The sequence below is a fragment of the Pteropus medius genome, unplaced genomic scaffold, assembly GCF_902729225.1.
Source record: "Pteropus medius unplaced genomic scaffold, Ma_sr-lr_union100, whole genome shotgun sequence".
Lineage (NCBI taxonomy): Eukaryota > Metazoa > Chordata > Mammalia > Chiroptera > Pteropodidae > Pteropus > Pteropus medius.
In genome coordinates this window covers 17,076,666-17,091,213 of record NW_024349797.1, presented here as the reverse complement: position 1 = coordinate 17,091,213, position 14,548 = coordinate 17,076,666, and the positions used below count along the sequence as shown (strand labels likewise).

At 50.2% G+C, this 14,548-nt stretch overlaps 1 protein-coding gene across 1 annotated transcript; it reads left to right on the top strand.

The window, feature by feature from the left end:
• The first annotated feature begins 7,804 nt into the window (after window positions 1-7,804).
• SERPINA12 (serpin family A member 12) lies at window positions 7,805-13,644 on the top strand. Its single transcript, XM_039884344.1, has 4 exons — window positions 7,805-8,438; window positions 9,859-10,129; window positions 11,765-11,912; window positions 13,453-13,644. Exons 1-4 carry the CDS (start codon window positions 7,805-7,807, stop codon window positions 13,642-13,644), a joined length of 1,245 nt encoding a protein of 414 aa, XP_039740278.1.
• The last annotated feature ends 904 nt before the right edge of the window (window positions 13,645-14,548 follow it).

Here is a 14,548-nt window from a genome sequence, read left to right as displayed (position 1 = left end):
AAATCTGTGGGCTTCAAGTCTTCCGAGCTACAGGTGGTCGGGGCAGTCGCAAGTCTATGCAATGGCACCTTGATGCGTCCTGGGAGGGGACTCGGTTTCCCATAGCTGTCTCCCTGCTGCTGCCCACCGACACCCTCCCCCGCAAAGCCACCTTGGCTGAGCAGGCTTCCAAGTGCTCTTCTCCCTGGCAGGGGTGGGCAGCTTCTCACTGAAGTTTAGCACCTGGCGGGGCCTGGCCTCGGACCACCTGTGGCTACCTTCTGCTGTGTCTTCTTCATCTCTGGGTGCCATCTGAGCTCAAGCTCAGGCATCTTGGAGGCATCCTCCTGCTGCTCAGCGGGCATCTCCACCCAGCCCAGTGCTGTCCACCACCGGCCTCTCCCGTAGTCTCCCGTGGGAATTTGCCCTGCAGCAGAGTGTCTGGCGCAGGCTGGTGGGTGTGGCCCGCAGACTCACATAGGCCTCACCCTGTCATTAGCAGGCAGTGTTTTTCCCTCCCAAACCAGGGCACAGACCCAGATTCTGGGTCAGTGTCTGCTACCTGGCTCTCGGCTTCCACCATGGCGGGACTACTGCCCTCCCCTCAGCCTGTCCTCTGTCAGGGGTGCATTCTCATCTGCACCTCTCAGTGAACGGAGCCCAAGGGGGAGGCCTCTCGCCTCATCTGGTCACACAGCGTATCTGACCAGATGCAGTACGACAGACAGACCTGCCTCTCTGGGTGAGGGAAGGTGGCAGCTCAGGGCCTCGTTCAGTGGCTCTTCCTGCTCCTGGCCGCTCTGGGGCCCCACGTCCCCAAGGCCTGGTGTGGTCTGTGAGAGCATCTGGATGTGGCTGAAGCCACGCCCGAGAAACAGCCAGTGTCACCTCTTTTCTAGAAGGCTTCCCTGGGTCACGCGCTCCATGTAGCTTTGGGGATGACAGTCATGGCACTGCTCAAAGCAGCATCCCAAAGTAAGGAGGGACACTGCCCACAGATCTCGGTGCTATGGTCGTATGATGCCTGCCGTGAAACACCACGGAGCGGGAAGCACGATTCAATGCTCTTGCTGCTCGTTAGAGCTGACGGAAAAGGCAATGAACTTGGTACATCGGGCCCATCGCTCTCCCATCCCAGTATCAGGGGGTCAGAAAGCTTCTCAGACATCAGCACCGCTCCTCTCTCTGAAAACCTAAAGATAAGAATTTCGTTTTATTTTTAACCTTTTAAAAATTCATTCTAAAGTCATACCTGTTTCTTCAAGACAACTGAGAAAATACAGAAAAGTAAGGGAAGAAAATCAATCATTGTCTCATTACTCCACACAGCAAATAGGCTATTGGAAAACAATTTGTAATTCTTTTGAATGATTGCAAACTTTGATGTGAATTTTTGACTCTTGTTACACCTAAGAGAAACTACGTATTTAATTGTCTATTCATCTCTTTTCGGTTCCCTTCCTCAAAAGGTCTCCGTGTGAGCTAAGGTAATAGAACTGACAACTGTAGACTACTTGAAAAAGAGCAAATGAAAGAAATGGAGGCTAAAGGGAAAGCCAGCTCTTATCCTTTTCCCATAGATCACAGTGGCGATGGTTGTGTTGAATATTTAATGTCAGGACTACAGGCCGATCGACCTGCAGACCCATAATGGTTAGGAAATACGGTAGTTGCAAAAGATATAAATGGACTTCATTAGGGAAGCCACCGCCCAGCAGGTGTGGTCTACATATCACACTGCTGCCTCGGGTATCGAGGCAAAGTCCCCAGGGAGGCAGTGTGGCCACTGCTACTGAGCCTCCATCACCTGCCCACTCAGACCAGCTAATTTCATCGGCCTTGGTTTACTTTTCCAAGAGGCCATGGAAGTGTAACTAATAAAGCAAGAAAAGCAGACCCGCCTGGCTGGCTCCGTGGACTTCTTCTGAATGTGCTGTGAGTAGAGTATCTTCGCTTTGAAAAAGACAGATGCTTCCTTTCTCTTCCATGTGAAGTTTGCTTCAGATGCAAAAGGATACAGCTCAGTCCCAGGGTGGGCTCTGGAAGAGAATTCTGGAGGAGTTTCAAATCGGAGAAACCCCTCTCTTGAAGAGTGAGGCCCTGATTCATTTTCATGGATGTCTAATTTTCATTAGTTCTACCTCCAATGCTTTTCTGGAGGAGAATCCTTAGTGGGTGTGGGGATGGGATTGTCTTAGGAGATAAGAAGACCTCTCCAACTCAGGTCTGCCCATGGCCTGTGGTCTGGCTATAGTCAGCCTTGTCTGTGAGCTGTTTGTGTATTTTATCTCTCCCCGAGGATAGAGGCTGCATCCATCAAGTTACTGTTTCATGGAGGAAGTGACACCAAGAAACCCATGTCATGCATTTTTGTGGAATCCCCTTAAGGAATTGGATTCCCATTCTGATCCATCAAAATGCATGTTTTGACCTCCGACAGCTCCTTTGTCCACTCTGGGCCTCTGTTTCTCCTTTATAGCACGAGTGGCCCCAAAGTTGATGATTGCTCAAGCTTTCCAACCCACATATTCCTTCATCCTAGAAAGAAGCACCGAAGGCAGGAAGAACAGATCAGGCGAAGAGCTGGAAAGTACTTGAAGGTTTGGAGAAGTCTGTGGGGCTGTCTGGGGATGCTGATTCTCCGGAGAGAACTCCATGTTTGGGTTCCAAAGGAGTCTGCAAGTCAGTCAGCAGCATCAGTGTGGACCGACCCTTGGGCATCGCTCAGAGCCCCAGTGCCTTGAGCATAGTGAAGGCTCAAGCTATTTCTTAAAATAATGAAGGCAGAGGTCTCCAGGGCAAATTGAAAGGAGAGGTGATGGACTTGTGCTCCATCTTCTTTGTTTACCAGGAAGGAGGATAAAGTATATTGCAGTGGTCATTAGATTTCCTTCATGGGTCTCTAACTTCCGCCAGGGGAGGGGGGTATGCCTTGCCATCACTTTGTCATGTGCTTTAAAAAATGATAACTTCTAATAGAGCGATCACTTCTAAACAATATCGATCCCTTAAAATAGGCGGACCACACACACACCTGGGATGTCCCCTCAAGTCCTGCACTTTGGTGCCAGTCTTTGAATGGCCGGAGCACGTCATCGGGAAGGGCCCTCACATCCCAAGGGAGGGCACTGAGCTTACCTGAGTCCTGTGCACTCTGTGGGGAACTCTGGAAAGGACTGGAGGAAAGCTGGGGTCTCAGAGGGCCTGGGAGTCCTCAGGGCAGGACACTTGTGTCCGGCCAGTGCAGGAAGAGGCCCCTCAGTGAGAAGGGACATTCTGGCTGGCTCAAGCCACCGAGGATGGGGACTCATCCAAAACATCCTAAACTGTTTAGTCTCATCGGCCTGAGGATGGACACCACATAAGCTTCTTCTTGTGGTCACTTCCGTCCCAGGGAAGAGAGATGGCATAGCAAACTGTCCGAAGGGAGATGGCCTGGGGTGGGTTGGGGAGGTCTCTGCCCTCTGAAGTAAGTGGTTCCAAACCACCCCACATTGACAGTTTCTTTTGTAACCGGCGTGTGGTCTATTTGTTGGTGTATTGTTTTCCCAAACTGCTGGTGATAACAAATGTGAAAATACTCCATAAAGTTAAATGTTAAATGTGCCGTCACTTCTCACTTTCCCATGCCTTCGTTGTTTGGATTGGCTGATCCCAACTACTAAGCTGATTAGGATGGTGTGGGAGGTGAGAACGGGCCAGCTGCCTGCCCATGAGCCCTCCCGCGAGCAACGCCTTTGTGCACAGACCCAAGGCACCTGAGCCCTTGTCCAGGGGGCCCCTGGTTCAGTCCTGGTTTGGATCTGTCTTTAGGATGAACGACTCATGAGTCAGGCCCATGCTATTTTGTCTGTTCATAAGAGAAGGAAATTATTTTCCCAAATGAATGGGGAATTGGGGGCTGGGATGGTCAGAGGAGAATTACAGTTCTGATGCTGGCTTCATCCGCCCCATGTGTAACCCACCAGCCTCAGTTTCCGTCTTGTTCATTTTCTTCTTTATTTTGTTTACTTATATTATCTAGTGCGACAACTGGCCTTTCCCCCGCCACCCCGCCTCTCTCTTCTCTCCTACTCTCTCTCTCTCTCTCTCTCATAAAAACCAGAACAGAATTGCTCAACTTGGGCAGTCTATCCATTTATTGGGAAATAACCAGTCCCTCAGCTATTTTAATTAATGGAATAAACAAAAATTAGCCTATTCAGGCATCTGGAACTGGCACTCATCTGACAAATTTGGGTCAGTTTAGGGCCTGTGATGACGGATAGAAAGGCCCAGTAATGGGCCTAGTGTGGGCTGTTTCGGGGATAGAAAGGCAAGGCTGTCTAGACTCGGTGGGACTGGGTAAGAGGCCCATGGGGATCGATGTGACACAGGCTTAGAGAGGTGGGGGGAAGCTGAGACCGGGCAGGGTATAGACTGTGTCCCAAGGGTGGGAGCTGTGAGTTGATTAGCAGCATCTAATGGAGAGAAGCCCAAAGAGTCACACCTCCTCTATTTAATAGATGAAGATGCTGAGGTTCTGAAGGGTAAAGAGGCTTGTTCCATGCCGCCTAACAAACACATAAGCAGGAGAAGATCAATATCCAGACTTCTGGTTCCATAATCAGTTTGTATTCCCAAAACATGGTGAGGCAGAAACAATTTTCAGGAGTCCCTGGCCGGGCATCACTGTAAAACCATGTGTGAGTTCTCGGGGCCAGAATATCTTTCTGGGCTGGAGCTGCCAGCAGGTTCCCTCACCTAGTGGGTTCTGGCCCTGTATTGCCCTGACCCACCCTCAGCTCCATGGCTTTGCACCTCACCTGGCTGGTAAATGTACTGTTGAGAACGTTCTCTGAGCTCCCTGATGGACGTGTCTGAACGTCCCAGGTCCCAGGCACTGGGAGATGGTGCACACAGGGTGGCTGTCTCCTGTGAATGCAGGAAGCTTCTATCACTAATCCAGACAGACTTTGTGCACGGTCCAGCCCGCTAACCTGAGAGAGTAAATTCATTGCATTTTCTGTTTTCCTTCCTCAGTAACATCCCCAGGAAGTTTTACTAATCTTCTCTTCTGTAATCTAATTTCAGGCACCCTTGTTCATCACCAGTTATTTTTAATTTTTATTACAAAATGTGTCACTAGGAGTGGAAGGTGCTTAGCTATCACCTAGGTTCAGAGCGGAAGTCCCGGCCACATTGTCACACCGCAGTGAGGCGTGAGGTCAGAGAAGGGACTCTTGACTGCTTGGTAGTCCTAGATTTTTAAAAATACATATGGACTTGTATTCGTTAGGATGCTCTGGGCTTCAAGTAACTGACCACGGAACTCACACTCACATCACTGGAAGTCTGGAGGGAGGGTGGACTCTGGCTCAGCTTGACCTGAGGCCCCAGCTCCAACTTCTCTGCAAAGCCCTGTATGCATCCTCTGCATTCTGACTTTATCCTAGAGTTACTTCCCTCATGGGGCAAATGGCCGTGGCAGTCTCTGGCATCTGTGCCTTCCTGCCCAGGACACTCAGAGGAAGAGAGAGGGTAGCACTCCAACATTCTAACGAAGAGCCCCACAACTTACCCTCATGGGATCACTTAAGTCACGTGCCCCTCCCTGAACAACCATCGGAACAGAACCTCGCCGTGCACTGATGGATTAGGCACGGCTCCTGAGCCGGTCACGAGCAGGGAGGTTGGGGTAACCCTGTCCCAATCAGGACCCCTTTTGATGCTGGGGACGGAGCTCCTGTCCTTGAGGTAGATGGGCTGCCTGAGGGAGGGGTAGGCACTCAAAAAAACCCAAAAACCAAAAACCAAAAAACAAAGGAACAAAAATATTCTGCCAGGAAGATAGGGCACGCCTCCACCAGAGTTTTCATATTGTAGACCACAAGCTCCTTAAAGACCCGTGTTTGCTCTGGTGATGGCTGCATCCATGGTGCCTGGCACAGAGGGTTTAGGGGCACAACAGACTTGGGGATATGGGGCGCTCCTAGGTGCAGGTCCGGTGCTTGTGTTCATTTTCCCTTCCATTTAGTCAAGAAGAAGGCACCCCTTCCATGTCAGGCACTAGAGACTTCGCTTCGGTCAATCCTACTGGTGCCAGGCCCATTTCCCCAGGCTGATAGTGCTGTGAGGGTTGGCTACTAGTAACTCACATCTGCCCCCTCCACTCCAGAAAACTGTAGTTGGCTGACAGGAGCTAACTGATCTCGGAAGTTGCATCCTGGGGACAGACTGCAGCCACTGATGCCCTCCGAAAGCCAGTCCCGTTGCTTCATGGGCTCAGTGCTGCAATGTGCTTCATGCTCCAGGACACCCGTGTACCTGTGGATCAGGCCAAGCCTGGATGCTACCTGGGGCTGCATCCTTTCTCAGCTCCCTTTTTTCCTGCCCTGCCTCTCTCACTTCCCAAGGAGCTCTTCCTAAGAGCACTCCTTCAATATAGAACACACACCTGAATCCTCATTTCAGGCTCTGCTTCTTGGGAGCCTACGCTAAGACAGCCATGCATCACCTTTACTGTTGCGGACCATCCCCTGTCCCACAGATTACACAGATACATACAGATATAAATTATAGGACAAAACATAGTAAGTGATAACAGAGGACTGAGCAAAGAAATCGGCCTTTATTTGACATATAAATTAGCATAAAAATCATTGACAGTAACATGGCTAACAAGAGAAATCAACAAGCTTTTTGGAAGACCATCCTTTGGGCGGCTCTTTGCAATATTGGGTTTAGAGATTAAGGGAAAATAAAAAATGAAATTCGTGTTCCCCCAAAGCTCACAGACCCATCAGAAGATGCCACAGCTGAGAGGCGATGAAAGAGCTACAGGCCTAGAGCCAGGCGGACTAGCTTTCCCTCTCCACCCCGCCTTCTCCTCTCTGGGTAGCGTGTAGGGAAGTGGGTTTGCTGGAGACCTGGGTTCTGCTGGGCTGCGCACCCACTACTCATAGACCATGTGATCTTAAACAAAGGCCTGATTTCTGCAAATTAGTCAGGATTCTTTGGGTTGCAAAGAAAGAAATCCAACTCAAACCAGTCAACCCTAAAAGGAAAATTTATTGGCTCATCACTTGGGAAAATGGAGGTGATGGGGCTTCAGGCCAAACTCAATCCAGAGACTCCAGGGATGTCACTAACGATCTTTCCCCATCTCTCTCTCTCTCTCTCTGTCTTCTGTCTCTCTCTCTCTCTCTCTCTCTCTCTCTCTCTCTCCGCTTCTCTGCTTCTCCATGTGGAAGTCACGGCCACATTTGGTTCTAGGGCTGCATCGTTAAGCTGGACGCCTCAGAGTTAAGAGGCTGGCGTGTTCTCAGGGAAAACAGTTGGCTGATCTGACTTTGATTACACTCTCATTTCTTTACTCATCAGTGTGGTAGGGGATGAAGTATTATATCATGGCCTCGCCTGGGTCACATGCCCACACTCTGGGGTTTTCTTATTGTGGTCCAGTGGAGTAGAGGGAGAAGTTCCTCCAAGGACTCGAAATTCTGTCACCATAAGATGGAGAAGATGGGTACAAAAATGAGAGCTGTTTTCTATACTCGGGCTCTCGTTTATGACATGGGGACCATCATTTCTAGTCCCCGGGGTGATCGAAAAGGTTAACTGCTAAAATGGACGTCGAAACACTTATAAACCACTGTGCGTGGCACATGCTGGTCACTGTATTACTTCTTTCATCTGGTCTTGCTTGTGGGGAAGATGGCAGCAATGGGTTTGCTGCTGCTGCTGCTGTTGTGTTGTTGTTGTTGTTGTTGTTGTTGTTGTTGTTGTTGTTGTTGTTTTCCACTGACCTCAAGTCTACTACTCCACAGGACAATTTCCAAGGAAAATGAACCGCACACTGGGCCTGGGCCTGGTTCTGGCTGGCCTCCTCGCTGTAGAAGGTCTTCTGAAGCCCAACTTTTCTCCAAAGGATCATGGAGCTCTGAGCCAGCCCCAAGAGAGGAAGGGCAGGAACACAGCCCAGGAGCTTGCAAGGCGGAATGCAGACTTTGGCTTCAAGCTGTACAAGAAGCTGGCCTCCACCGGCCACAGCAAGAACATCTTCTTCTCCCCGCTGAGCATTTCTACGGCTTTCTCCATGCTATGTCTGGGTGCCGAGGACTCCACACTGGCAGAGATCAAACACAGCCTCAACTTCAAGAATGTGCCGGAGAAAGACCTCCATGAGGGCTTCCATTACCTCATCCAGAGGCTGAACCAGGGGAACCAGAATCTCGAGCTGAGCCTTGGGAATACCTTGTTCATCGACCAGAGGCTGCAACCAGAGAAGAAATTTCTCACAGAGGCCAAGAACCTGTACGATGCAGACACTGTCCCCACCAACTTCCAAAACTTAGAAAATACGGAGAAGCAAATCAATGACTATATCAGTCAGAAAACCCGGGGGAAAATTAACAACCTGATCAATAATATAGATCCTGGCACGGTGATGGTCCTCATAAACTGTATTTTCTTTCGAGGTAAGGCTTGGAAAAGGATGTGTTGGCATAGGAAAGATAGTGTGACCTGGAGACTTGGATTAAAAACCTGGGTTGGCCACTTGCTTGCTCTGGGACCTCAAATTCATAAGTAATCTCTCAGAGCCTCACTTTTTCTATCTGCAAAATGAGTACCTTGATATATAACTCATAGAGCAGTTGTTGGGATTCAAAGTGAAAATATATGCAAAACGAACTTCGTGAAGTGTAAATTACTCTCCATATGTGCATTTTCCTTGTTACCGATTATACTCACACAACGTCAGCTATAGACAGTTACAGTGACAGCCTTCTCCTCATTTCTTAGATGAGGAAAGTGAAATTCAGAGGAACAAAGCCAGTCGCTTACAAAGCCAGTCAATGAAACTCAGGACTAAAACCCACTTCTTTTGGCGCAAGGGCTGTGCGCCTTCCCTCGCTTCACGTAGATGCCCAGGATGGTGATATTGTTGATGAGGGCGATGATGATCACTTTAGTGGGGGGCCTCGGTCTCCTATCAGACCTTGTAGATTGCCAGTGTGAGGGTGGGAGACCGAAAAAGAAGGTGGAAGAGTATTCCCAAACCCGAGCACCGTCCCCCACACTATACACATCGACTCACACACCGCACGCGTACACAAAGGTTGACCAACATAGGGGAGCATCAGAGGCCAACGGCCCTCAGGCCAGGCGAGATTACTGCTGAGCTGTCAGCAACACAGTGCTGATTATGGAAGTTCAGCTCTCCTAAAATTTGCAAAAAGAATGATGGCAGTATGAGAAAACAAAAAGAGTGATAATAGTTAGACTGAAATCTCAGTCTTTCCAAAGCAGAGAGAGAAAGGAGAATCTGGAATTTCTCAAAGTCCTTACCTCTCCTGGATTGGAACAAGAATGATGGCAACAAGTATGCCGATGATGACTAGCATCTATTCAGCACTCACTAGACACAGTCATGAGGCTGTGCTCGCTTTTCCCAGTCTCACAGCAGCCCAGTGAGGTGCCCATCAATATCCCCCTTCTGCAAATGAGGACACTGAAGCCCAGGGAGATTAAGACTCTTGCCCAAAGTTATCCTTCTAAAACAGTAAAGCTAGAATTTGAACTCAGGGACTTCACCCTCAGAATCCTATACTGGGGGCTCTGAAGGTAGTGAGTGTGAAAAGACCCAGGTCTGAGTTTATGCCCAGTGGCATCAAAGAGTCTTCAGGATAGAAAAAGAGGGGTCCAAACACCCAGCCTCGGGAGTTCGCTGCTCTCCAGCAGGCTCCCAAGGGCAGCCTGTTTCATTTTTTCCCTTAGTCCCACGTGAGAGTGGCATCTCGAGGGCTGACTTAGAATAGAGTTGAGCATTTTCACTCACATCAGACCCAGAGTGGTGGTTAGGACACTCACGTCGCTTTGTCCTTCTTCAATCTTAAGCCAAATGGCAACATGAATTTGATCCAAAAGCAACTAAAGAGAAAGATTTCATTCTGGATGGAAACAAGCCCGTGAAGGTGCCCATGATGTTTCGTGGGGGCATATATTCCATCGGCCATGATGACCAGCTCTCCTGCACTGTCCTGGAGATGCCCTACCAAAACAACATGACGGCCATCTTCATTCTTCCCGATGAGGGCAAAATGAAGCAAGTGGAGGAGGCCTTGGGATTGAACACTTTTGACAGATGGAAAAAATTAATCACGCGCAGGTAAGGAGGGCGCCTGGTATAAGCAGCTTCTTCCTGCTCCCTTTCCTCCCACTCTCTTTACTTCTTCGATCCCACATGCACCGAGCTCTTACCTGTCTCTATCTCCAAGTTATTTCTGACCGTTTCCCACAAGGCTGCAGCTCTGGCGCTGGCAATGGTGCTTCATGTGCCCCTCGCCAAGCCCCTCTGCAGTCGAGACCACCACGAGGGTACCGCCAACCACACACAAATATTCCTGAAGGACTGTCATCCTCTCTCTGGTTTTAGGAGATGACCTGCACTCCTCCCTTTGCTCCTTACCCAAGTGAAGGATAGGCCCTGTGAGATTTCTTGCAGGCTAGCACAGGCCGTACTGGAGGTCTTCCAGAGTCTCCTCCTAGCGAACTCCCGGTCTGCCTCCCACACCTTGTACGACTCCCCCAGCATGTCGTGCGTCAGGCCGGGCCTCCCGGCTGGGGGCGCCATGGAGAGGATAGTTCTCGTCACTGCAGACAAGGTCCTGCCTCCGCGGTTGCTTTGGCCCCAGGATGACTGACAGCAGTGATGTCCACCCCTTCATGGGAAACCTCATATCCTCTTGCAGGAAATACTCTTGTCCATGGTTCCCAGTGGGGAAACTGCATTTTCTCAGACCACAATGAGCCAATGTTCCGACCTTCTGAGCTCGTGCAGTCTGGAGGACAACGTCAAGTCTAGACCATCCCACTGGTCCTTAATGGGGGAGGGCAGGGGGATGAACTCTTCCCATGTGTTCTTTATGCCCCTCTCCAGGCCGGAAGGCCTAGGACAGGAAGAGAAAACTCACCCTTTCCCCAGGAGAAGTGACCAAGGCAGCAGACACACACCTTAAAGACACACCCCAGCCCACACGTGCCCGGCAGACTTGGGAGTTATGGATGGCTTGAGCCTGGACTCTGCAGAGAAGACACTCCTGCTTTGTATTTGGATAACTAGAAGCCTGCCGTGGTGGATTCCCCAGAGGAAAGGCTCAGTTTTCCCAAAGGCAAACAGAAAACTCATCGTTAGGGACTCTGAAATAGCCATTTTCCCATTTAAAATTTTAAGGGTCCACTCCCGGCCTGGGTACCGCATCGCATCTTTACTTAGTCATTGTGATATGTAGCCGCCTTACGGTATCAGACCCACGTTTTCTGCTTCCCCACTTAAGCATGAACTAAAGCCACTCTCCCCAGGCACTGGACCCTACCTCCCTCATTGTCAAGAATATCACCCTAGCGACTGTCTTTCCTTCCCCACATCAACAGATGTGTTCGCTCTCTCCTGAAATAACAGCAGCTGCGTATCGGATGAGATACGCAGCTGCTGTTATTTCTCCCATCATAAAACAATCTTCTCCTGACCCCGCCTTCCCCATTATTGCTCCTTTATCTGCTCCCCTTTGCCGTTACATACCTTGAAGCAGACCGCCTCAGTCACCTTTCGGCTGCATCTGGGGAAAGTTGTTTCACTTCTCTACGCTTCGGTTTCCTTTTCTATCCAATGAGGACAATTAGGGTACCCAGCCCAAGGGATGCCTATGAGGCCTGAAAGTGCCTCGTTCACTGTCAGTCCCAGAGCCTGCCCTGGAAAAGGGGGAAACCTGTCTGCTCACCTGTGTCACGTCTCACTCCCCAGGGTTGTAGATGTGTCCTTGCCCAGGTTCTCCATCACTGGTACTTACGACCTGAAGAAGACACTCTCCCACCTGGGTATCATCAAAATCTTTGAGGAGCATGGCGATCTTAGCAGGATTGTCCCTCATCAAAGCCTCAAAGTGGGACAGGTAAGCCTGCCTGGCCTTGGCGCTGCCCTGGCCAGCAAAGGGAGCCTTCGCACAGCCCCGGGCCAGAGCGGCTGTCACAGGAGCCGTACGAGCCAGAATTCCACCCACCAGTCAGGCCAAGCGCCTACCAGCCGTGTGATCCGAAGTGAATCACGAACCTTCCCAGGCCTCATATTTTCAGTCCTTAAAACTGGAACCAACCTCTTGGTGCTGTTTTGGAAGTCGATTCAGTGCAACAAACAATCGACCAAGGTCGGAACATTCATCAGGTCTAGAACGGGTCTATGTCTGACTCAGACTCTCTCTCAAAGGCCTCACTGCCTGTTAGGAGTAAGTCATAAAGATGGCCTATGTGGTCAAGAGATGAGCAAGCAAAGGGCCTGTAGTGTCCCTGAGCACCTGCCTGTTGGGGGAAAGTTGGGATAGGGTCCCCAGATTTAACAGATATAATACAGCACATCCAGTTAAATTCAAATTTCAGAACAGCAATGATTCTTTTTTTTTTCGTATAAGTATGTCTCAAAAATTTCATGGGATATAGTTACACTAAAAAAAATACATTGTTTATTTGAATCCATATGTAACTGGGCATCACATATTTTATCTGGCAACCCTCTTTTTCAGTGAAAAGGGTGTTGAGGTGGGAAAGATTTCAACCAGCAGAGTTGGGTGTTGGGAGAATCATCCAGTGGGGGAGCAGCACAGCCAAGTAGTGGGTGGTGGGGGCCGTCTGGCGCCGAGTGTGATGGTCAGGCCCACGTGGGAGGGATCCACATTGCCAAGCTGAGCGAACGGTCAACATTGAATCAGATTTATTTCCCAGTTTGCAAGAGAAAGACATACAGTTAATAGAATTTTCTCGCTTTTAAGTTTTCCTGCCACAGACTTCCTATCAACATTCAATGTCAGCCACCTCTTTTCTGTAGGCCTTTACTGAGTTCAATGGTTTGTCTCCTTCTGCAAGTAAGTGTGCTGATAGCTGGGATTCTAGATGTGAGCGATGGCTACTGGCCTGCTGGAAAGTTGTTAGGATTTTGAAGAATGGAATGGAATGTGTCAGTATTTCACAGAAGCCCATCGATTCCCCAGTGCCAATCACCCACTCAGAAATGCTGACGGTGTCAGGGCGGGTGCGGGGTCCACGTCATCTCCAACAGCTGCCCTGGAATCTGGCTCCCTCTTAACCACCTGCCAACCACCCACCAGGCAGATAAAAGGAGTGTGGAGGAGGCCGGAGGCCTCGGGGCAAGATGCTGCCACCACTTCCACGCCTCCCTGTAATTCCTCACGAGATAGCAAACCCCACTCCATCCTGCATAGCTGATGCTCCCTGAGCATCATTATCTCTTTCAGGCTGCATCTGCTTCTCAGTGATGACAGATGACAGCGGCAGCCCTGCGGAGGCTGGCACCAGCTAAGCTACTGCTGTGCTGGGCAACTTTGGCTGACACTCTCCCTCTCTGAGCCTCTCACTGTCCTCGGCTCACACATGGTCTCTGAGTGGCCTGGCAAGCAGTGACCTTGCTCTTGGCTCCCACAGGCAGTGCACAAGGCTAAGCTGAAGATGGACGAGAAGGGCACAGAGGGGGCCGCGGGCTCTGGAATGCAGACGCTGCCCATGGAGAGGCCATTAACCCTCAAGCTGAACAAACCCTTCCTGCTGGCGATTACAGAGAACATCACGTCGACCATCCTCTTCATAGGAAGGATTGCTGACCCTGCTGGGACATAAGGAGGATTCCCGTTTGCCGCAGACCTTGACCGTGGCCTGGGGTTGGGAACATTTCATCTCCCTGGGACAGAGACCACTGGGACATTCTAATACCACGTTGTCGTCGTCGTGTGCCCCCGAGACCAAACGAGAGCACGCTGGCTCTCAGGGCTTCTGTGCTTAGCCCTCTCCCCACCCATTTAAATGCTGAGATTAGACACTCCGCCCCCCATGCCCGCTTGTCTGCCAGTGATTTCTCTCCCCTTGGCAGGCAGAGGAGTTGCGTGATTTAATAAACATTCTCGCAGGTCTGCTGACTCTTGGTGGGTAATTTGAGGAAGCTGTGATCCAAAGCAAGTACCCGCACTTCAGAGAGAGACTTGGGTTCAAATCTTAGTGACAAAGTGTCTTTGGGAAAGCCACATATTTTCCCTGAGCCTCTCTTTCAGTATTTCTAGATAAGGACCATGATATTTGCCTCTGGGGCTCTAAGAAAGCTAGCACACTGCTTTAGAAAAGTTAGCTCACTTTTGTGAGCCCTCAGCCTTGGGTCTTTGACATGTGAGCTCCACATAGAAGCTCTGGGCTCAGCCAGCCATCCAGGCAAGTGGCAAAACAGGGGTGGGCCTGGTCCAGCATCGGAAGGATGCAACCTAGAGTGGCTGCAGCTAGGATTTAACGCCAGCTTCGTCTGATTCCAGAGCACAAAAAGCAGAGCCTGGCTTTTGAATCCGTTAGCAGAGCCTGGTGTTTGAATCCGTAGCAGGCTCTGCTGAAAAGAGAACGGGGTCCGTGCACCTATCCCAGAAAACACGGCCCTGCAGGGTCTGCCTATGACCGCTAGTGGGCACCAGTGGGCATCAGTATTTATGGGGCTACTGAGCTTAAGAGCACTAGGAGCTCTCAATTCCAGCATGGATGTGGA

Coding starts and splice junctions, on each gene's coding strand:
- SERPINA12 (XM_039884344.1), top strand. CDS start 7,805: ATGAACCGCACACTGGGCCTGGGCCTGGTTCTGGCTGGCCTCCTCGCT. Junction 8,439..9,858: donor AAACTGTATTTTCTTTCGAG/GTAAGGCTTGGA, acceptor TTCAATCTTAAG/CCAAATGGCAACATGAATTT. Junction 10,130..11,764: donor AAAAAATTAATCACGCGCAG/GTAAGGAGGGCG, acceptor CTCACTCCCCAG/GGTTGTAGATGTGTCCTTGC.